Below are 24,053 nucleotides of genomic sequence, written 5' to 3'. Positions count from 1 at the left end.
TGCACATCCTGCTATGACTACAGAGCCCATGTTATTTCACTACCAGGTATCTCCTAAGCAGTGATAATTAATGTGGTGGCTTTATATGAGGGACAAAGGTCCACCAGGCTTGAGAGTAATAGCACCAAAACATATCACTTATTATCTTGTTCATATTTACTTAGATGGATTTAAAATATTGGCTTGGTTAAGTGATGAACCAAATAAACTTTAATGTAAAATAGAATGGTTACATTATGTTGTAATATCTTTGAATGAGAGCATCCAGCGGACATTTTGAGCCAGCATCTCAGTGGGTGTAAATCAGCAAAGCTGCACTGACTTCCCCATCACAGGTGAAAATGACCATTTTGTTTCAGGGCAGGTCAACATTAATCTCTGCTTCTGAGGTGTTATGGTGCCTCATGGGAGTTTACCCTTAGATCCCTTGTGCCCCATTCTCTCGTAGGGGCCCTGCTCTCCAGCTGGACTACATCTTCCATGATGCATCATGGCTCTCCCTGCAACTGAGCCACTGCAGTGCATCATGGGAGTCTATGGGGTCAACATGCAGAAACAAAACATTTCATCTAGGTTTTTCCCAATGAAAAATTCAGCCAAAATTGATTTTTCCTACAGAAAATTTCTATTTTGACAAAAAACGATTTTTTTTATTGGAAAATGTTTTGTTGGATGTTTTTGACCAGCCTAGCAAGTAGGTAAAGTTTATCTTAACCAAGTGGATATTTAAAGTTCCTTTTTCACATTTTATTGTGAAACAAAGGGGAAAATAAAATATCAAAATAAAAAGTAGACATAGTTAATAATGTCATTTCCCAGCACATCTCTTCCTTTCAATTCATCACAAACTATGCAGCTCATCTATCTTTATTTTCCATAAATAGTAACTTCTACATTAAGCAATTCAAACCACACAATAAAAACAAATACAATAGAAAAAAAGGAGAAATACAGTTCAAAGATCAAATAGTGATCCTAAGTTTTTATATAAAGTGCAACCTCTCAATTCCTTAGTTCCTGTCTATTTTTATTTCCTAGTCAGACAAGTATTTGTGGAATTTTTTTTTTTTTTAACATAGTACAAGTTGTATTATTACTACAATATACTTTTTAGTCATAGCAGAGTCAGTCTGTCGTAGTGGTAAAATATGTAACAACATGCAAATAAAACAAATATTTGCAAATGCAAATATGAAAGGACGTTCTGCCTCTTATTGGTCCACTTATATTTTTTTGGAGAGAGAAAAAGAGGATCAGAGAGATTAAGTTAACTACACTTGGAAACCTACTTATAGGGAGTTGCAGGCTATCTGAAAACTTATACAGCAAATATTGAGGGCCACTGAGCAGCTAAACACTGCAATTTCATATCTAATCCAGGCACATATCAATTTCAGCTAGAATACACAGCAGGCTCTCTGCTATGTCTTTTCTCCATTTTACCTGCTCAAGCATCAGCTCTCTCAAGCGTGTGATCTTCTCCCCATCCTCTGGGTGGTTCAAGATATATTCCTTCACAAAGAATGCCTAAGCAGAACATAATCACGGCACAAAGTCACAACAAGTTTGATGAATATGTTTACAACAGCTTTAAGGCACCAGGTTTTTCAAAACAAAACCCCAACTCTTCCCACAGCAGTACAGAATAATAAAATCATGCATCACAGTTACAGACCCATTTTCATATTTAAAGGTACTGCCGTTCTTTTTTAACAAACTGATATGCAACTTATACACAGAGGGCACCTGCACAAATAAATGGAAGACATTTCTTGTATGAAAAGCCTTTAACCGAGGTCCAATAAGTGAACCGCTTCCATTTGGCCAGGTAGATCGCTCCGGTGGGAGGCTTTCTGCTGCCCAACAGGGCCTGTTAAACACCGGCCGAGCACTTCTGCTCATCCGCATTTAACCATGCAGCAGCCAAGCCATCAGGTGCAGCGCTGCCAGGTTTGGATGCAGAAGACTGCCGTGGTTTTGGGACAGCAGGTCTGGCCTGAGTGGCAGCTGTAACAAAACAGCCACCGAGGGGTACAGCAGTGTGCCGAACCTGTGCTGGTGCGGCCAAGCCGGCGCTATGAGGATCACCTTTGCACAGTCTTGCTTGATCTTCATGAGGACCCTGTGAATTAACGGCACCGGGGGGAAGGAGTACAACAAAGCCCCCAACCAAGGAAGTAGAAAAGCATCCGACAGGGAGCCTCTGTCGATCCCCCGAATTGAGCAGAAAACGTGGCATTTCCTGTTCTGCCTGGGTATGAACAGGTCCATCTGGGGAGTCTCCCACCTCTGGAAGATGACGCTGACCACTTCCAGATGGAGGGACCACTCATGGCGAGATGAGAAGGTCCTGCTGAGGTGATCTGCCAAAGCGTTCCTGGCCCCGATGGGTGGCTATGAAATGAATATTGTGTTGTACACAGAAGTCCCAGAGCCTGATGGCTTCTTGGCAAAGGGCAGATGATCTGGCTCCGCCTTGCTTGTTGATATAGAATATAGCCGCTGTATTGTCTGTCAGGACCTGGACCATCCTGCTTTCTATGTGAGGTAGGAAGGCTTGGAAGGCCAGGCAAACTGCACCCTGACGTTGATGTGTAGGGAGCAATGGTGACTCGACCAACGACCTTGTGTTCTGAGATCGCCCAGGTGGGCTCCCCACCTCAGGTCTGAGCCATTGAAGACGAGGGTCACTGATGGGGACGGAGCTGTGAAGGGAACTCCCTCCAACATTGATGCAGAATTCTGCCACCAAGTGAGTGACGACAGTACAGATCCAGGACCCTGACCGCATGGTCCATGCTGTGTCTGTTGGGCATGTAGACCAACGCCAGCCACGCAGAGGCAGAGCCATGTGTGTCGGACTATGTAAGTGCAGGCCGCCATGTGGCCCAACAATCGCATGCACGTGTGAGTGGTGGTGAGAGGGTGGGCTTGCATGCACGAGAGGAGGTCCGCCATGGCTTGGAACCGAGCCTCTGGGAGGAAGGCTCTGGCCTGAGTAGAGTTGAGGACCACTTCAATGAACACTATACGTTGCACTGAAATTAAGGTAGACTTTTTCTCATTTATAAACAGCCCCAGGTCGCGACAGGTGGAGCAAACCAGATCAAGATGCGACCGCATCTGATGCTGGGACCAGCCCTTTATCAGCCAGTCGTCAAGGTACGTGTAAATTTGAACACCCTGGCACCTCAGGTAAGCGGCCACTGGCACTATGCACTTTATCACTACCCTTGGGGCTGACAAGAGACCGAAGGGCAGCACCGTGAATTGGAAATGGTGCTGGCCCAGCACAAAACAGAGGAAGTGCCAGTGCCCTGGGAAAATGGAAATATGGAAATCCTTCAAGTTGAGGACAGTGTACCAGTCCTTCAGATCCAAGTAGGGGATGATGGAGGCCAGGGAGACCATGTGAAACTTCAACTTCTTGAGAGACTTGTTGAGGCAACACAGGTCCAAAATGGGTCTGAGGTCCCCTTTTGCTTTCGGGATTAGGAACTAGTGGGAGTAGAACCTTTTTCTTTCATGTCCTGGCGCCTCTACCGCCGCCAGGTGTAGGAGGTTCTTGACCTCTTGGACGAGAAGTTGCTCATGAGAAGGGTCCGTGAAGAGGGACGAGGAAGGGGGGGGGAAAGAGGGTTGGTCACGAACTGCAGGGTGTACCCTGAAGACATTACGTTGAGCACCCAGCGGTCCAAGGTCAGCCGTGACCAGGCCGACCGGAAGGGGCACATATGGTTGAGGGAAGAGTGGGAGGGTGTATCCTGGGAACTGACTGAGGTGCTGTCCTCGAGCACACCCTCAAAATGACTTCTTCTGGCCTCCTTGGCTCCTGGAAGGGCCACGCTGAGCAGACCAACGGGAAAACAAAGTGTAATGCCGCTTAGACCCCTCGTCTCTATCCTTTCTCCTGTAGGTGCCCAGCCGGAGAGTCTCCCAGGACTTAGACTGGGGAGGCGGTGGGCCGAACGGCTTCCTGGTCTGTGAGGGGTATGAAGGCCCAAGGAGCAGAGGGTGGCATGGGAGTCTTTAAGGCCATGAAGCTTTGTGTCTGTGAGCATGGAGAAGAGCCCTGCCCCCTCAAATAGGAGTCCTGAATAGTGACCTGCATCTCCTGGGATAACCCGGAGGACTGCAGCCAGGAGCTGCACCTCACGACCACCACCGAGGCGACCACCCCAGACTGTGAGTCTATAGTGTCCCAGGCCATCTGGAGGACCCCTCTCGCCATCGCTGTGCCTTCTTCCACCAAAGCAGCGAACTCCTGGGGTCGGTCCTGTGGGAAGGTCTCCTTGAATTTTCTGTTAAAATTGAACCTGCCTAACAAGGCCTGGTGGTTAGACACCCAAAATTGCAGGCTGGCAGGCGAATAAACTTTTCTGCCAAACAAGTCCAGTCTCTTGGCATCTTTGTTTTTCGGCGTGCCACTGACTTGGCTCTGCCTATCCCTTTCATTAACAGCAGACATGACCAGTGATGCCGCTGGAGGGTGCATGTACAAATATTCGAACCCTTTTGCAGGGGCGTAATACTTCTTTTCCGCCTTCTTAGAAATAGGCGGAATGGAAGAGGGGGTCTGCCACAGCGATTTGGCAATCTTAAGGACCCCTGGGTGGACAGGTACCAGAGGAGGATATAACATTAAAGAGGTCGTTGGACTCTTCTGCGAACTCACTTTTTAAGTTCAAATTGGTAGCCACCCTTTTAAGAAGGGCCTGGAGCTCCTGGAAGTCGTCAGGGGGGTACTGCCTGTTTGGGAGGGACCTGCCACTGCTTCGTCCAGAGATGACGACGATTGCACCACTGGGGGCGGGGAGAGTTCACCTTCCCTCACTGGGGATGGCTCCTTGGGTGTTGGAGCCTGCTGCGCTGTCCCCGCGTTGGATTCAGTGCTGTGTTCTGACTCCGGTGCCAGCGGTGCTGGAAGCAGCTTGTCCGAGGTGGCCAAGGAAGACTGGTGGGAATATGGGACTGGCATGGGCACACCCCACGGGTTCCAGGATGGCCATTGAGCGGGCCACTGTCCCTGCTGCCATGCCGTAGCTGCAGACGCCGCACCGGTCTCGTGGGTCAGCAGTGAATCACCCCTCCTAGGCAAGGGGCTGAACTCCTGGTCCGACTCTGACCACTGCCCTTCCGGCGACCAAGGCCTGAGTTTGCTGACTGACCCTGATCGGTGACCGGTGAGACAAGGGCAAGGACTGGTGCCTGCCTGACAAACAGTACCAGGGAGATTGAGACTGGTGTCATGATAGGGAGCGATCCTACCCTGGGTGGGGACCGACATCTAGGAGACCGTCTAGGTGAAGGTGACCTGTGCTGCAGCGATCTTTGGTGGGAAGCTCGCCGGTACCATGGGTATAGGAATCGGTGCCTCGACTCCAGCATCCCATGCCTCGTAGGGAGAGAGTGGTGCCGGGGTCCTAGGCTGTGGAGATGGGGCTTTACGCCTGAGGTCCGGGGACCGAGGATGCTCCACTGCTGTATGCGGCGGGTCCATGACTGGCTTGCCCTTAGATGTTGAGGTCTTAGCTAAGTCTGGCGCCTGGCGCGGCAACAGCAGTACCAGATGGCCTGCTTGTTCTTTAGCCGCCGGGGCCGCTTCGGGCAAGGGTCCCCTGCCGCTCCCAGGAGTTGGAGGCGGATCCCTGGCCGGGCTAGGGGGTCTGACCGCAGCGGTACCCCCGTGAAGCTTCAGGACAGGCACCTGGCCTGACATAGGTCCTTTGTTCGAAGCCCCTTTCCCCTCTGGTGCTGGGGGGCTCTTCTTCTTTTGCTGCTGCTTAGGCACCAGCGAGGGGGAATGGTGCTGAGCGGAGCCTGGTGCTGGCAGTGCACTCCGTACCGATGTCGAGGTACTCGGCATGGGGTCCAAGCGAGAGGGCTCCGACACAGGACAAAGCGTAGCCTCCATGGGGAGGGCCCTCAAGCAGATATCCTGCTCCTTTTGGGTTCTATGATGAAAGTTTTTACAGATTCTGCACTTGTCATTTCTATGGGACTCCCCCAAGCACTTCAAACAGCTCTCGTGGGGGTCACTAATAGGCATCAGCCTGTTGCATGACGAGCGTGGTTTGAAGTCGGGGTAACAGGGACTCTAACTACCAAACTAACCTGACACTTAACTTAATGGCTAACTAAGTACCTACAAACTATATACAAAGAAGATAGACAATGGGCTAACCGCTAATGTCCTGTAATGCAAGACGAGGTGCTCCGACCAACCATCCCGGGCAGTAAGAAGGAAGTGAGAGGGTGTAGGGCCAGCAGCTCCTAATATACCAGCGCATGGGAATGACACTCAAGGGGGTGTCATAGCCGACCCTTTGATATTTATTTTAGTATAGGTGATTATGTATAATGCAGTGTCTATTAGCACCCATTATATAGACTACCGTCTGTATGTTTTTATACAGAGCAAGAGTTAGACAGAAAGTGCTTACAATTAGTAAAACTATGCATGAAACAGATAATACAACAGATCCTAATATATATTTTATAAATAAACTGTTTACCTCTTGGTACCGAGCAACTCCACCATTAACTGCTGCATCTATGACCCCATTCAGACACATTGTGAGTGGGTTTATATTCTGCATCTGTCGGGTCTGACACTGACTAATCAGAGTTCTCAGCTGCTGGTTCTTATTTTCCAGCACTTCAATAGCATTCTCGAGGGGACTCATTTCCACCTGGGGAGAAAAAAAAAATCACCCATGCTTAATTCTCATATATTTAACAGATAATTTATTAAAGGCTGTTTTTGCTGAATTTTAGACTCTAAACAAGGTTATTTTATATTACTAATTTCTCCTATATTTGTAAATAATTCCTACATGCTTGGGTTGACCCTTGTGAGATATGAGGTCAAAGACAGAATGACTTCAACCACACAAGCAAGGACCAAATTCCACCAGCAAATCATATTATCTGACTCTGCAAGGCTGGTGAGCACCTCCTGCTAAATATTGAGCCCTTTAACTCCTGGTGAAATTAACAGGGCACTCATTATCAGGCCCGGAGTGATAAAAATTTCTGTGCCTTACTAAAGGGTCAGAGGAGTTTCCCTAGCTGCTAATATATACTGCAAGAAGACTGAAAGGCAGAAGAAAGTTTACAATTCAGTAGCTAGAGTAGAGAATAGACTGTTCTATGGCCTCTATAGTTGTCATCATTTACCAAATGTTACCATGCAGTGGTATTTGAGACAACGCAATTATGTGCTATGCTAAGCATAGAGGAAACTGTAGTATTTCAGATGTAATTGTTGGCAAAAACTGACTGTAATGGTGATAAAGGTACCTAAGGGAGGGTCTCCTGCTATTTTGGGGTGACATTTTTCATGCAAAATATTGGGCTGTGCAGTATTGATCTGGGAACTTATGTGTACTGGAGTAGCAGCCACAGTACCAATCAGCTAACAGATTTTCTCTTGCTTTACACAGAATTGTGTGTCATTTGATTTGTACTAAATTGAGTAGCTATTTTTCAGTTGGGACTATACCAGAAGGATGAGAGAAAGACTGACAAACAAAATAACAAAATAAAAAAGAGAGAAAAGAGTAGATTTTTAAAAGGAAATAATTTGTACAGCAGTAACCGTGCATTTAATGGGGACTAGTTTCCCACATTAGTATTGGACTGTCTTCTTTGGCAAGAGGGAGAATATTGGCATGTGCCAACCTTGTGGTCCTGAAACTTGCCAAGTTAGCTAGAGAACTTTAAACAAGAAGGATTATTTTTCAGAATATATTTCGAATGTATTAGAGAAGTTTCCCTGAAATTTAACTACGAAGAAAAACAATAAATTACAAGCTGGTAGTAATGGGCTGCTACTTTAGACCTTGATCTTACAATGAGCTTCACGTAGGCAGGTTTCTGCGCCCATGCAGAGACCCAGTGACTTTAACAGGGCTCCATGCAGAGAGAGGGATCCACCCCCCTGGCACTTATAGCAGAACGGGGGCCCTGAGAATGATTACCTTTCAAGTATACCAAAGACATGTTAGGCCATAAATAATCTAAGCACTGAACACTGTCATACCAGGTTCTAAAAAAATAACTTGATGACATTAAGTGTCACCTCTGACTATATTTTTCTTGTTTTTTTGGCTTGAATTGTTTGAATCAATCACAATGATGGTTGGTGGTTCTTACCAGTGCTATTCAGTTATTTATGGGAACTAGATACCATAGAAGGATTTAAAAATCATTTATTAGCTTTATTCAGCATAAAAAGCAGGCTGATATGGATTCCTGCCACTAGCAACTCTAGATATTACTAATAAATCTTTAAATCTGGTTTATTACATGCTGTACATATAAAGAAGTAACCTAGTTGCTAACCCGGTATCCAAAATGAACTCAGAAGCAAGAGTCTATTAACAGATCTCTTCATACTCACTACTTCACGTTTTTCCACTTCGAACCAGCGGGATATCCCAGGCAAACTCTGCACTAAGATCAATGTTGTTCTTTCCACCCACAGACTCTGCAAAATACAAAAGCAAATTATTGTGTGTGTTGTTCTTTTGGAGACATGCGATCTAGAATGCACATTGCTTTTGCCACCTTGCCCTATTTTCTGTGGTTTGTTAGATCTTCTGTAGTTTTTTTTTTAACTGATGGATTTCTTCAGTCTTGTGATATTGAATGGCAGAAATACGGTAATAGCCAAATCTGCTCAAATGACTACCCAAAAGTGTACAATATGCAATCTTCTCCTTTACCATCTAGAATTCACTATTAATTTCTGTTGATCTCACGAGTGAAAGATACTGTTTTTAATAATATCCTGGTCTCTGTTCTCTAAATGGACTACAGGTGAAAGCTACTCAAAACCTAATCTGTTGGGAAAAAGGACAGTTTCTAGTTTTTGTATTCCTGAGATAAGGAATAAATTGGAAAAATACTTATGTTTAAAAAGAGTGACTCACTCTCCTTTATCAATTCCTACAATATATCAAAGTGTATTGCATATGTCACCCACAAACACATAATACTATTAAGTGCCTTTTAGGGAAATATCTTAAAGTAATTTAAAAGCATTTATTGTGACATAAAAGTCTGTTGAATTACAAGCTTCCTACAGTATACAATATAATACTTATATAAAATACAATTAAAGAATCCTAAACCTTGATCAGAATTTAGAACTGATTCATTAAGCTCATTTTTATGGTGCTTTTTATTACCCTTATAGTTCTTACTCTAAGTTTACAGCAATACCAACATGTGATAATGCACTTTATCGATTTGAATAATTCTCTTATTGAAGCACAAGCTATACAAACGTATTTCATATATACATTACTAAGACATGAATATCTTTGACTAGGTACATATATATATATATATATATATATATATATATATAAATAAATAACCAGGCAGGCGTATGCTGAAAGAGTTTCTAAGTGTCTTGTGGGTCAGTGTTAAGGTTGGTACTGGAAAACGCAAGGGTAAATTTTCCACACACCAATGTTTTTGTTAATAGGATTAATAATAATTTATTTATTAGGGACTAAATTGTGGCTTGGCCCTGGATTACAAGGTAGATTATGCAGGTAGCGTGTGGCGGGAAGTAAGGGGGCTTCTTACGCTTTCTTAGGGTATGTCTACACTACAGGATTAATCCGAATTTAGATAATTCGAATTTGGGAAACAGGTTGTATAAATTCGATTGTGCGCGGCCACACTAAGCACCTTAATTCGGTTTTAAACCACATTAATTTGGTGGTGTGCGGCCACACTACCCCATTAACTTAAACACAGTAATTCGGTGGTGTGCGTCCACACTAACCCTAATTCGAATTAACAAAATCGATTTAGGCTCTACTCCGTTCGTCGAGGTGGAGTACAGAAATCGATTTAAAGGGCCCTTTAATTCGAATTAACTGGCTCTGTAGTGTGGACGGGTGAAGGGTTAATTCGGATTAAGGCAGCTAAATCCGAATTAAAGTCCTAGTGTAGACCAGGCCTTACTCCCTTGTGCAGGTATGTAGGGCGAGTGACAATCTTGTCTTATGTTTGTCTTCCTTATTTTAATTAAAATCAGAAGAGTATGGAAATGACACTTGATCTACCATTATTTGCAGGATCCATTTAATTTACTCTTATCTACTTCATTCAGCACATAACTATAAACTATTATGAACAATGTTATACAGCATCAGTAGCACAGGAAACTACACGGTACTTTACCTTGAATTCATTCTCCTTGTCTTTGGTCCCTTTGTGGAATGGCCTGTCATATCGGAATCTCCAGATGTGATTCACTTTATAAAAACTCTTGATGTTATCTGGGATGCCCTCTCTCTGCAGGACCTCCTGGCTTTCAGGAATTGGTGTCACTGCATAGATCTGCAGATCTATGTGTAAAAAGTTAAGGGCCAAACTAGCTTATCACCAGCAAAACAAGTAGACTGATTCCTGAAGCTTGAAGGAATAAAAATTCTGAACGTTCACATCGTTAAGCTTCCAGACCATTAATTTCTTTTAACAAGTCACATTTACTTCTAAAATGCAGCTATCTAGTATATGGAAATTAAAATATTTAACAATGGATACTCCTTCAGATTTCACCCATAGCCTATGATGCCATGCGCTGTAAATCAAGAACTAGAAGTATTGCAACTTAAACTGACACAGTGCTGAAAGTCTGACAGTTCTGCAAAATAATTGAAATGAAATCAAAATGTTTAACCAGTGATCTCCTATCAAGGATTTTTAAACAAACAAACAAACAAACAAACAAACAAAAACATACAGAAGAATAAAAGAATGGCTGGAAATAGTTTACCTGAAGAAATTATGAATAAAAAGTGTTACATCAGAAAAGAATTTGACTTCTAATTCCAGTTATTTCAGTGGAATTAGATCATATGTGAATTTGGCTGTAACAGTATATTTTTTTTTAAGAAGTGTGCAAAAATTAACTGCAGAGTATGATCTTGTGAAAGTATGGATACACTGTGCTTCTGCCTGAAAGATCGTCTCATCTGGCTGATTGGCATGTTGCATAGCAATGGCATGTGGGAACTCATTCAACATTCGCTGCTGGAAAGCCTCCAATCTCTCATAGTCATGTCCTCGGCAAACAAACTCCTTATTCTGTACAGAAGAAGCAGAGCTAGTTATATGAAAATAACTGGGTACCATTAAATAAATAAAGACACACACTTTTAAAAGAGGGCTTTTTGGGATGCTTACTGCACTACTTGAACAAAGGAAAAGGTAAGTAACAAAAGGCAAAAGCAGAAAACGAACACATATGGAGAGAAAAAGTGATTTAAGTCAAAAGGAAACAAATGTAATTGTGTCATATAAAATACATTTTATTGCTTGAGGCATTCTGAAAAATCTAATCATTACATATTTCTGTAAGCCATGATCTGAAAGGCAAACATTGTTTTTACTAGCTGAAAGTATGCACGGGTAATGTAAATTAATGGATGGTGAAGGCAACAGGAGAGTCATAAGTCCTTTGTGTGGTGTACTGAACTTTTTTGCTTGTTAGTCCAAAATCTTGCTTTATAGATAGGCACCTTGGAGAAAGGGAAGGGATAAGAAACCTTCAGAATGCATCCTTATTGCCTCTTCCTCTAAAGACTGCACAGATCACCAGTCTGATATATTCTGCCTGTCCTGCCTTAGGGCGGAAGAGAGAATGAGGGTAACTGAGCCTGCTCCAACTCTGAATCTTCCACATGGCCGCTCACTGTTCCCTTGCACCACCAGATCAGCTTGGCTTTTTTAAACATTTGTGTGTGCAACATGAACCTCATGTAAACCATCAGATGCCAGGAGCTGGAATTCCCAATGCAGCACTGATTGTTTACCATGGTTGTGCTGATACCTACAAGTGCTATGGAAATACTCTTCTTCATCAGCTTCCTATACCCATGGGCAGGGGGCATAGGACTTAAGACAGGGCCTCATCTTTGTATATTATAGGATTTTATCCAACTTATAAGGAGTAAATATGCACATTCACCATTTCCCAAGCAATCATGTTAAATCAGCTGGGTCAACACAAGGGGAAAACTAGGGTAAAAATATCCAAAGGCACTTAAGTTCCATTTTCAAGAGTGACTCAGGCACTTCGGAGCCTAAGTCTCATTAAAAGTCAATGGGACTTAGGATCCTAAGTATCTAAGCCCCTTTTCAAAATGAGACATAGGTAGCTGAAAAAGTTATCCCTAGTCTGTACTTGGTAAAGGGGTGGTGTTGATTACTTTCCCTAATTGCCCCTTTGCCCAGTAGACCCCACCCCCAAACACACACCGACAGGTTTCTGGGCAGTCACTAATAAAAACAAAATGGGAGTAAGGTTCTTGAGGAAGCATTGCTCCCCTAGTATCTCACAGCTGATGCCTGATCTCTCATTTGTATACCGAGACATACTTGGAGCTCAAGACATGTATGGTTTTGGAGGAGCTATTGTCCACTCTGTGGGAACAAATATCTCACTCCCCTAAAAGAATATTAAGAGGCTACTCCATTAGACAAAACACCTGGAGTTTTCCATCTCCTACAAAGAAAGAACTGGCATAAGACATAATAAAGTTCTCAAGTAGGGAAAGAGATGATGAATGAAACCATGACTGATAGAATTAGTGCATAAAATTGATTCTGAATTTACTCACTCTCAAGAAAAATGGAAACTTTTTCCCATAAAATCCAACTCTGAAAAACTCTGGCTCCAAACGTTGTTGATCCATGATTTTATCATACAAAGAAGCTTCCATCATCTGAATAAGATTGAGAAAAAGAAATATATGTTTTATACTTAAAGCTTTTACAGAGAAGAGGCTGCTTAGTGCCCCAAGGTATTAGAATCACATTTCAGTTCTAATCAGCAATAAGGAGAACTAGATGACTCTTTTACAGTGGATTGAAAGCTTCCAAGAATTTTTGTGAAGTTATTTTCACTTAGGAAGAACAGATATTACCTTTTGTTTTTGTTTGTTTGTTTTTCTTCTTTAATCTTCCTAATTTACCATCTCCATTCTTATTAGATACACATACCCACACACAGACGCACACTACCACACCCACACACACCCAATTTGAAACATAATCCCAAGTATTTTGCTGATTACTCAACTATTTAGCTATAACATGGGCACTTTCATGAGCACAGGGAATTACGGTTTGGGATTTTCAAAGAATGCTGCCTAAGGGAGTTAGGTGCCCAAGTCTAATTTAATATCAGTAGAAGCTGAGTACCTAACTTCCTTGGGCTCCTTTGAAAATTTTGGTCTAGAAAATTTATAAAAATCCTTTCTTTGACCAATATATACAGTAGTAGTTTCACTCAAAATATTGGCACAAAGTGACGTGGTTTTAAAGTTTCCTGTTTTTCTTGATGTGATTCAAGAGACAGGTTCTCTGTCAATATTTTACAAATAGTGATTAAAAAAAAAAGGATCAACATCAGTCAATTATTGATACAATTTTGTTAATCTGCTAATATTGAAGACTTTGGGGGGAAATGTAATCAGAAGTAATATTAATTGCCGCCCTACTTAAATTATTTGAAGAAACTTCTTTTTTATACGAAGTCAAATTAACATCAACAGTGCATCAACAACAACTGGAAGACTATTTGGCATTTCAGACTTTCAGATACTCACAACATAGATATGTCAAGAACCAATTAAATAGGCAAGACTAGGGATGCAGGTTTGTCATGATGGGAAAAAGTGTCAGGTAGCATAATCTTCTCATTATTTGTGATTTTTTTTTGTGTGCACGTGACTCACCCTGCAGTGGTGGCTCCTGTCCGACAGGGCTGGAGCTGGCAGCCCACTCTGGGTGTTGTGACCTGGCATGCGGGGGTTGTGACCTGGCATGCACTGGTCAGGTTTGGCCCAGCTGCCCCTCTGTCATGACTGGGGGTAGGAGGAGGTGGAGGGGCCAAACTTCAGTGAGCGGCACTGGGACCTGGTGCATGGGGCTGCAGTGCTGTTCAGGTTTGGCTGTCCCTCCATTGTAATATGGTGCCCCATCCCGGTGACCTCTCTATTCTTCCTTGTCCCCCAGCCTCCCTTCCACACTGGGCCAGGATTAGGGTTGCGATGTCTGGGCGCTGTTACGAATGGTCTGTGCCACACTGTCAGAGTGAGGAGGAGGAGATGTTTTATTGAAAATCATGGAGCAGTCACAGTAAATTTGGTGACCTGTGACTTTTAGTAAATTTACTGTGTCTGCTCTATGATTTTTGATAAAAAATGCTGTGACAAATCTGCTGCCCTTAGCCAGGGGTCAGCAACCTTTCAGAAGTGGTGTGCCGAGTCTTCATTTATTGACTTTAATTTAAGGTTTTGCGTGCCGGTAATACATTTTAATGTTTTTTAGAAGGTCTCTCTCTCTCTAAGTCTATATATTATATAACTAAACTACTGATATATGTAAAGTAAACAAGGTTTTCAAAATGTTTAAGAAGCTTCATTTAAAATTAAATTAAAATGCTGATCTTACGCCGCTGGCCTGCTCAGCCCGCTGCGGGCCTGGGGTTCCGTTCACCTAGGCCGGCAGCAGGCTGAGCGGGGCCGTGGCTGGGACCCTGGCTGGCAAGGGGCCAGCAGCCAGAACCCCAGACTGGCAGTGGGCTGAGCGGGGCCGGGACCCCAGACTGGCGGCGGGCTGAGCGGGGCCGGCGGCCGGGACCCTGGCTGGCAGGAGCCAGCGAACGGAACCCCAGACTGGCGGTGGGCTGAGTTGGGCCGGGGGCTGGGCCCACTGCCGGTCTGGGGTTCCGTTTGCTGGTTCCTGCCAGCCAGGGTCCCGGCTGCCGGCCCCACTCAGCCCACTGCCGGTCTGGGGTCCCGGCCCTGCCCACATACAGTGGGTACCTACCTTCTCCCTGGTTCTGGCCCATTCTCTTCCTCTCTCTCTGCACTGAGCTGAGGGTGGGGGTGCACTGAGCACAGGGCTGAGGGTGAAGGAGCAGGCTGGGGGTTGGGGTGCAGGGTCTGGCCAGGAGCTAGAATGAGGGAGGGGGCTCAGGGTTGGGGCAGGAGGTTTGGGTGTGGAGCGCTTACCTGGGCAGCTCCTATTTGGTACGAAGGGTGCAGGTGGGAATGTGTATAGGGGGTGCAGGAGCTCCCGTTTGGTGCTCAGGGTCAGGGGTGGGGATGTGGGGGGTGCAAGAGTCAGGGCATGGGGTGTGGGATGGGCTTGGTATGTGTGGGGAGTGCAGGAGTCAGGGCAGGGTGTGTGTGGGGGGCTGGGTATGTGTGGGGAGTGCAGGAGTCAGGGCAGGGTGTGTGTGAGGAGGGTTCAGGAGTCAGAGAAGAGGGCTGGGGGCGTGTGAGGGGGTTGCAGGAGTCCGGGCATGGGGTGCGGGGGGCTGGGTATGTGTGGAGAGTGCCAAAGTCGGGGGGGGTGCTGGGATCGGGGGGGTGCTCCCAGCCCCCTGCCCTGAGCGGCTCACGGCAGGGGGCTGGAGGGATACGCCCTGATTCCACCCCCCTTCCCCAAGGCCCTGCTCCTGCCTCTTCTCTGCCTCCTTCCCAGTCTGAGCAGCGAGGGCGCTGGGGCTCCTCTTCTCCCCGCCCTCGCAAGGGCCATCGGCAGCAGGGAGGAAGAGGAGGCGGTGCACGACGCAGCACGCTGGGGGAAGAGGCGGGGGAGGGAGAAGCTTGGCTGCTGGCGGTGCCTGCCCTACAACAGCAGCCGGCAGGACCAAGCTTGCTTCTGCCTCCTGCCCCTGCCAGCGACAGCGGTGGGCGGAGAAGAGCGGGCTGGGCCAGGCAGGATTTTTAATGGCACACTGCTGCCTGTCGGGGTCCTGGCCGTTGGCCCCGCTCAGCCTGCGTGCCATAGGTTGCCGACCCCTACCCTAGGCATTACTAAGGGCAAAATTTTCATGGGAGTACTGTATTTCCTTCTTCTATGTGTGGCTCTATCTGTCCAATAGAGCAAACTAAATATTAAATATGTTTTTGAGTTCCTAAAAAAACCTTTAGTGGAACAGGAAGCTTCTAATAGGAAAGAGGACAAAACCCTCATTTAGGTTCTGAATTGTTAAATTGTCATTTTAAAAAAAATCATGGTTCTCAGAAAAATATTTATACAGAACTAATGATCCATCGCTCTGCTTTTCAAGCAATTAGAATAATGAAGGTGGGTGGCTGCTCATAACAGAGCGATTGTGTATACTGTTAGCTAGAAATATGAATACAACAAAAGTACAGCTTTGTACTCACTCGTGTGTTAAAAGTGTTTTGCAGCAGCAGTCCAACTGGATGGCTGCCCAAAATGGAAGCATTGAAAATCTATCCATTTACTGTTATTCTGCATATATTCCAGAATACTTTATACATACACCTCTACCCCGATATAACGCGACCCGATATAACACGAATTCGGATATAACGCGGTAAAGCAGTGCTCCAGGGGGGCGGGGCTGCGCACTCCGGTGGATCAAAGCAAGTTCAATATAACGCGGTTTCACCTATAAGACGGTAAGATTTTTTGGCTCCCGAGGACAGCGTTATATCGCGGTAGAGATGTATATACCAGGTGTGGCCAACCAGAGGCTATTTTACAGGTAAAATGTGGCTCATGGAGCACCTTCATGTCCCCCTCATTCTTCACCTACCAGACTGGGGGGAGAGGGGCTCGACACTTCTGCCTTGTGGCAGGGTGGTGGGGGTAGGGGCTTCTGCCAGAGATGACTGGTGCCTGCTGAGCATGGGTGGGAACACAATTTAAAGGTTCAGGCCCCCCCAACAGTTTGAGTCAGCCCACCCACAGCATGACCCCCTCTTACCCTCAGGGGTCCCTCCCTAGAACTCCCAGGTGTTAGCTCCATGGGGAGAGCCAGCAGCAAAAGCAGCAGCTCTCTCTGCAGCTCCCAGCTGTTTGCCGCTGCCTCTCCCTATGGCTGCAGCTCCCAGCTTGCTGGCTCCAGCAGCTGTCGCGCAGGCAGAGGAACCCAGAGGCACCATGTGACTGAGCAGAGCCAGCAAACCCTGGAAAAAATCGGGGGGGGGGGTGAAGGAAGGGGAGGCACATGAACCCATGTGCCCCCCGCATGCATTGCCTCTGACTTCTGCCTAGCTGGGAAGCCTAGCTGGTCTCGGGGCTTCAGCTCTGTGGGAAGCAACTGCCGAGGCTCAGGGCTTTAGCCCCACTTCTGCTGAAGCCCCAAACCCCGGCAGGTGCACTCCAGCTCTCGAACTTCTGAAGATTGTCATAATGCAGCTCAGAGGGTCAGTAAGTTTGGCCATTCCTGATATATACATTATAGGGAACAAATAAGAGTCAAAGGTAAGGATTGCATACTAGTCATATTAGGCTTACAAGGCCAAGCTGAATATGCTAAGAATCATTTTGTTAAACTCTAATCAAAAGGAAGCTCCTTATTATGAATGACCAAAATATAGCCGGGTACATTACCCTCAACTTGCTGAGATTTCTGTAGTCATAATAGCTCTCGTACTGCTCTGCAATCTTCCTGCATAAGATGATGCCATTCTCCCAACACTGTAGACAAACAGGTTATAGAAATACTCAACACGGAGAGGAATCATGCTTTGTGGCAATTTCAAATAGCTTTCCAAATATCTTCTATTATTGCTACAATTTCCCTGTAGCCAACAAATATGAGGCAGACTGTTGCCCCCAAGGATATAACACAGACAACACCTGTTGTGTGACAATTCACAATATGTTATTAAAGCTCCTTCTTTGTAGGCTGACTGAACTGAACTCCCAGTTACTGAACACACTTGAACATAATACCCACTGTCTGCAGTACCTTGATAAGGGCAAAACTCCCTAACTAAACTTCTGGACTCTTTGAGGCATCAAAACGTATATTTCCAGAGTTAGTAGATAAAAAGAATAATTTGAGATAAGACACACTGTGCCACTACAGAAGGCAGAGATCACTAATGAAGAGATATCCCTCTCCTCCAGCACTGTACATGGGATTTATTAGACTGATTATATGTTCCAATATAAAATGTATTTTACATATAAAAGAGTAGAAAAATTAGGAAAAATATTCCTTCCTTGAATTTTTTTTTGGGTGAGGAGGAACAATCTGGTTGAAAACAAGTTTTCAGTTTCACAAGCTCAGAGTATCCTTAAATTGTTTCTGACTCATTGCTAACCAGCGTTCAACATTAGTTTTAATTCTACTACTTACAAAAATTTACACGGATATTACACCAGTTACAAAAAATTACAGTGTATCTATCTGTACTTGTGTAGCAATTATCGAGGAGAGAGATTTAATTAAAAATTAAGCAGAGTATAATTTTAAACCAGATAATATTGGTACCCAATATTTGTGCCAGTCTTCAGACCAATCGGCAATAGTTTCTTCCGAATTTGGGATAAGATTTCTGAATAATGACAATATACTATGGTCACCATTAAAACTTAACAACAGCAGCATCTGAAATATTATTAGTAGTACTACTGCTGCTGCAGTTGCTATTCAAGGGAGCCTGCCTGGTTCTGTAGATAGAGGACAGGCCTAAGAGTCAGGAGACCGGGGTTTTAGTTCCAACTCAGTCACTTATGTGGCTCAGTTTTCCCATCTGTAAAATTCCCTGAGACTTCCATTTGAACAGCACTATGCAAGTCCTAATCAACAGTATTTCAGACACCATGTGTGGTAATTTACGGCAAATGCTCACTTTTATATGGCAGTCACTCCCCTAGATACAAGAAATAAACACTGCAAAACTGGAGGGGATTTTACAATCCTACTAACCATTCATGATAACATCAATAATCAAACACACTTACCTTTCCCCGGTCAAAGTTCTGGATGATTGTAAGGTGAAGATACTCTTTGCGCTGCCACTCTGTTTGCATGGGATAGTTTAGAAATTCTCTCAATGGCCGGTCAGACCATTCTAATAGCTCATCGTACAGCAATAGTGTGTAGGCAGCCTCTGTCAGACAAGTTACAAAGTGTTATATGTAAACATGAAAAATATAAAATACCTCAAAAGCCATGTTATTTAAACCAGGACCTACCATAATATTCTCATAAAAGTTATACCTCTGCATAGAACAACTACTTTACCTAAATCATCATAGGGGAGCTGGTAGCACAAGGTTGCTCTACACTTCCCACAATAATACGCTGTTTTCAGTTGCTTATAACTTTGCCATACTTTAACTGCTCGGGATGAAATTTCCTATGCTGGATGTCTGCCTCAGGCTGAATATTTTTGCAAGTTTTAGCATGAGATTAGGGGAAAATATGTTGTTTTGCCCATCTTAAAAAAGTTCTTACAACTGTTTTGCTGAGAAACTCTAGGTCCACTATGCTTTGGAGTACGGACTTGAAATTTGGCAGAGGGCTGGGCCTGTGTGTCAGATACGTGCCTTTTGCCATCCCCATGAAAAAATGGCCAAATTATAGGACACTGAAAACTCTCAGATGCTCAGTAGAGACTTGTTAGAGTGTAGCATCTAATTTCTCCAAAGATTCCATCTACACTGGGCATGTTCGCTGCAAAGCCTGAGCAGGACTTTCCCTGCAATTGCTAATCCGGGCTGCTGCCAGGCACCTGGACTGAGAGCAGGGAGACTGTCTCTCCCTCAGCAACATGGAGAAGGAGGAGGAACAATCTGATTAGAATGCAGAGGGGTAAGGAGCTGGGCCTGGGGGCAGAAAGAGCAGAGGGTATAGACTGGGTCAAGGAGACTGGGGAGAAAAGGGGAAGACTAGGAGCCAGGAAAGGGGGGGGGGGGGGAAAGGATAGTGGCTATACAAGACGATGGACTGGGAGCTGGGGGAGGGGGGAAAACAGGAGAGGGACTGGGAGCCAGTGTGGGGGAAGGGTATGTAAAAGATTGGAAAACGAAAGGAGGGGCAGAAACTGGCACTGTCTAGACAAGGAAACTAGGACTGGAAGGTGTGGTGAGTCACTGGCATGAAGAGCTGGGGTAAAAAGACAGAACTTGTGCAGGGACAGGCTGAAGGGTACAGGGCAGAAGGGATCAGGGCTGGGAGGAATGAGGGCAGAAGGATCTGTGCCCACTAGAGCACACTCCCCTACAGCCTGCAATGAAATCCAAGATTCAATATTCCCCTGCTGTCAAAAGTATCAGTGAAACCCTCTGGCACAATGTCTCATTCCCCTCTACTGCTGGTCCACATAACAGTAATAAGTTGTCATCCTCTATCAGTTCTCTGTTAGCTTCAGTGGCAAGAACTGAGCTGTGGATCTAAAGGTTCTAACCCGGCTGATGATCCCCATAGTGGAATCTGTTTTTTCAGTTTGTTTTTTAAAAACCTAGGAAATTACACAAACACACACACAAAATTGTGTTAAAAGAACATTACTAAGGTTGCAAAGTCAAACACTCAAAAGTTAGGATATGCTAGAATTAAGGTTGCTTGTGCAATCTTCATTTGGCCCTCTTGTATATATGCATTAGGATACAGTCTTTAATTACATGATCACATACTATTTTTTTCCTCTGCCTCATTCAGTGCACATGATGGACCATGCTATGGGAATGCATAAGGGTTGTGAAGTGTAAGAAACTGTTGTCTGTAGGACCCCCTGCTTCATTTATTGTAGGATTTGGAAGATATGTAGTGATTGAAGCACAAAGGCAACCTTAATTCTGGCATTTCCTAACTTCTGAGTGCTTGTCTTTGCAACTTAAAAAATGTTATTTTAATATAATTGTTGCATATAATTTTATATTTAATATGTCCAATATACTTATTTATAATTTTATTTAAAACTAATTGCTATAAGATTGATACAGCTTGACTTCTTTATTGCTAACAAACTACTAAATCTAAATACGCACTAAACGAAAATTTCTTAGTGTTCCTTTCCTTTTCAATTTCTATCATGGAAGACTTAGCTTGGAAGATTTCTGTAGTACAAATCTGTATGTGCAAGTTCTTGGACATATTGTATTGTATATAAGTAACTTATTAACACCTCTGGCAGATGTCTGTATTAATTCCCCATGCACCAAAAGAAAGCAAACAGGAGGGGCTGATTTACGATATGGAAAAATCTATCTGAAGAGGAAAGGTTCAAAGAGTTAAACATTTCTGCGATTAATGGAAACTGAAAGGTTATCTCATTCCAGTTTTGAGGTCTCTGAAGGGGACACACAAGGAACAAGGACATTATATATTCTACCCACAAGGGGATTAAACGTAAAACCATGACTGGAAGCTGTGGAAGAAAAGATTTATGCTAGATATTAGATTTAAAAAGGCCTTTTCTCACAAAGAATTATTAGAATGTGAACCAGTCTTGTAAGTCATATTGTGAAGGCAGATAAAATAAATGAGAATAAGAGAAAGCTGCCTGTATCACTGGAACAAAACTATACAACTAGATGAAATAAAAGTGTAACATACTGGAGTGCTGCTAAGAGAGTGAACTTTACTTCCTGTCCCCAGGCAACTGACAAGGGTCAAGGTTAAACTAACTTTTTATATGTGTTCTTTTCACTGAACATCAATATGTAAGGCAAAGGAATGGACTATATGAACCTTTGCTTTTCAATGTAAGGACTGTTTCTATCCTTTGTCATGGACTGAGGCCAACCCTTCCTTAATCAGGTAGTACTAAATAAGACTGACTGAGTGTCATGGCAAAAAAAAAAAAAAAAAAAAAAGAAAGTGTCATGGATTGCAAATGCTATAAACGAAAGAGAGAAAGAAATCTATAGAAAAATGAATAACTGTCATGGAGGCATTATTTTGAGCAAAATATTGCTTAAAATAAGAAATGAATAGTTTAAAAACATTAAAAAAAATCAGGTCACAATCAGTCCTCAGACTATACTGGACATACATATAGAAAATAGTGTGTAAGGATCCACTGACATGCCTTGCTCAGTGGGTTATTAAAACCTGTTATGTAAAAACCTAAAAGTCACAGTTGTGTCACAAAAATCATGTCTGGGGCAACCATATATCTCTAGTTGGTCATTATGCCCAAATTATATGAGAAGGTCTCTGAAGTTATACAGCAAGGTCACCAAAACTCTCTCCTGAATACAACCTCCCAATCCTCTGACACACTAAACATATAGAGGCCAGACAGGTATGGTGGAATTAAAGAAATCCTCTCTCCTTTGTACCTTAGGAGGTCCAAGCTCCATGTACCCAACACAACTCCACCTTGCCCAACTGGTCTCCTAATGACTTTTTTTTATGTACTACAGGTTTTGGTATTGAACCCTCATAATTACAATTAGCAAGTTACTGAAGAAAAGCTGGAGTTTTTTTGGCTGAGTGGATGTCAGCTGGATTGAGGCCTCTAGTACCCATACGATAGGTCAGTTTGGGATTTTGCAAACCCAAAGTATTTTGATACAGGGCAGGTGATTGATCTCCTATTTCCTTCTTCGTTTTGGACAGAGGCTAACGTGACAAAGTTCGGAGTGGGGCAACTGAAAAAACAATTACCTACCTGGAACTGTTCTTCGAGATGCGATGTAGACATGTATTCTACTTAGGTGTGTGCATGCCCAGCATTCCGGAGCTGGAGACCTTTGTCTAGCAGTACCAGTAGGGGCAGTGCTCACATCTTGTGGCCATAGCACTGCCCCTGACCTTATAAGGGGGTGCCACCCCAACCCCCTCTGTTCCCTCACATCAAACGTCAGATGTATAGACTCAGATCCGGAGGGGAATACACATCTGCATCACAGAATAACAGTTACAGATAGGTAACAGGGTTTTTTTAATAGACGCAGCAATGTAATCTACTAAGGTGACTCAAAAGCAGGACTAATAGGAGGTGGGGCTCAGAGTCTGCAGGACTGCCTTCCCAAAGTTGCCATTTGACCTGGATGCAGCAAAAATGGCATAGTAGTTTGTAGAAGCATGCATAGAAGACCAAGTTGCAGCCCTGCAAATGTCCAATATAGGAATGTCACTTAGAAATACCATGGACGTTGCCTGGGCTCTTGTGTAATGAGCTCACACCTCTTGAGGCAGCATAGCCCAGGCTACTTTGTATGGAAGTTATCCACCTGAAGACTGTCTGTGAAGAGACCCTGTCAGAGTTCCCCCCGCCACTCTGAACTCGGCGGGGGGGGGGGGGGGGGGGGGGGGACCCCCATGAAAGACCCCCTAAGCTTATATTCTACCAGCTTAGGTTAAAACTTCCCCAAGGCACAAATTCCTTTCCTTGTTCTTGGACGGTATTGCTGCCACCACCAAGTGATTTACACAAAAATTCAGGGAAGAGTCACTTGGAATCCCTATACCCCCAAAATATCCCCCCAAGTTCCTTCACCCCCTTTCTGGGGAGGCTTGAGAATAATATACCAACCTGTTGCCTTAGCAATGTGAGCACAGACCAGATCCTTTGTCTTCAGAACACTGAAATCAATCAGGTTTTTAAAAGAAGAACTTTATTTATTTAAAAAAAAAAAAGAATCACACCTGCAAAATCAGGATGGAAGGTAACTTTACAGGGTAATAAAAAGATTTAAAACACAGAGGTTTCCGCTCTGGGCTCAGCGTCACAGTTACAAAAACAGGAATAGAACTACCTCTGTAGCATGGGAAAATTCACAAGCCAAAACAAAAGATAACCTAATGCATTCCCTTGCCCTACTTACAATTTCTGTGGTTCTAGTTGGATTATATCAGGTATATTTTCAGGAGATATTGTACCTGCTTGGCTTCTCCCTTCCGGAAAGGGAACAACAAAAGAGAACAACAAACAAATCCTTCCCTCCCAGATCTGAAAGTATCTTCTTTCCTCATTGGTCCTTCTGGTCAGGTACCAACTAGGTTATTTGAACTTCTTAGCCCCTTACAGGTAAGGCAATCCAGTACAGTTGCCAAGGAGGGATTTTATGCTACTGCATACATAAAGGTTGCTACTCTTCCCTCTATTTTCATGACAGACCATTTGACCCTCAATTTGGTCTGCACAGGAAACAAACACATGAGATGAGGAGCGGAAGGATTTGGTCCTTTCCAGATAAAAAGCTAAACATCACCTGACATCTAGTATATGAAGACCTTTTTCCTTTGGGGTTGAATGCAGCTTGGGGAAGAACACTGGTAAATATATAGT

The 24,053-nt window shown here is 44.1% G+C and overlaps 1 protein-coding gene across 1 annotated transcript in view; it reads right to left on the bottom strand.

Moving 5' to 3' along the window:
* Positions 1 to 24,053, bottom strand: part of DOCK4 (dedicator of cytokinesis 4) — a 391,670-nt gene that overhangs the window by 23,472 nt on the left and 344,145 nt on the right. Inside the window, exons 36-43 of the mRNA XM_024200912.2 lie at positions 18,772 to 18,920; positions 17,410 to 17,496; positions 12,648 to 12,752; positions 10,971 to 11,112; positions 10,204 to 10,370; positions 8,405 to 8,491; positions 6,516 to 6,692; positions 1,444 to 1,527 (exon numbers count right to left, since the gene is read on the bottom strand). Coding sequence (XP_024056680.1) covers positions 1,444 to 1,527; positions 6,516 to 6,692; positions 8,405 to 8,491; positions 10,204 to 10,370; positions 10,971 to 11,112; positions 12,648 to 12,752; positions 17,410 to 17,496; positions 18,772 to 18,920 — 998 coding nt within the window. The remainder of the gene's footprint in view (positions 1 to 1,443; positions 1,528 to 6,515; positions 6,693 to 8,404; positions 8,492 to 10,203; positions 10,371 to 10,970; positions 11,113 to 12,647; positions 12,753 to 17,409; positions 17,497 to 18,771; positions 18,921 to 24,053) is intronic.

The sequence above is a fragment of the Terrapene carolina genome, unplaced genomic scaffold (assembly GCF_002925995.2).
Source record: "Terrapene carolina triunguis isolate 2854851 unplaced genomic scaffold, T_m_triunguis-2.0 Scaffold68, whole genome shotgun sequence".
In the NCBI taxonomy this organism is placed as follows: Eukaryota; Metazoa; Chordata; order Testudines; family Emydidae; genus Terrapene; species Terrapene triunguis.
Note: the sequence above shows the minus strand (reverse complement) of the source record. Positions and strands in the feature narration are given on the sequence as shown.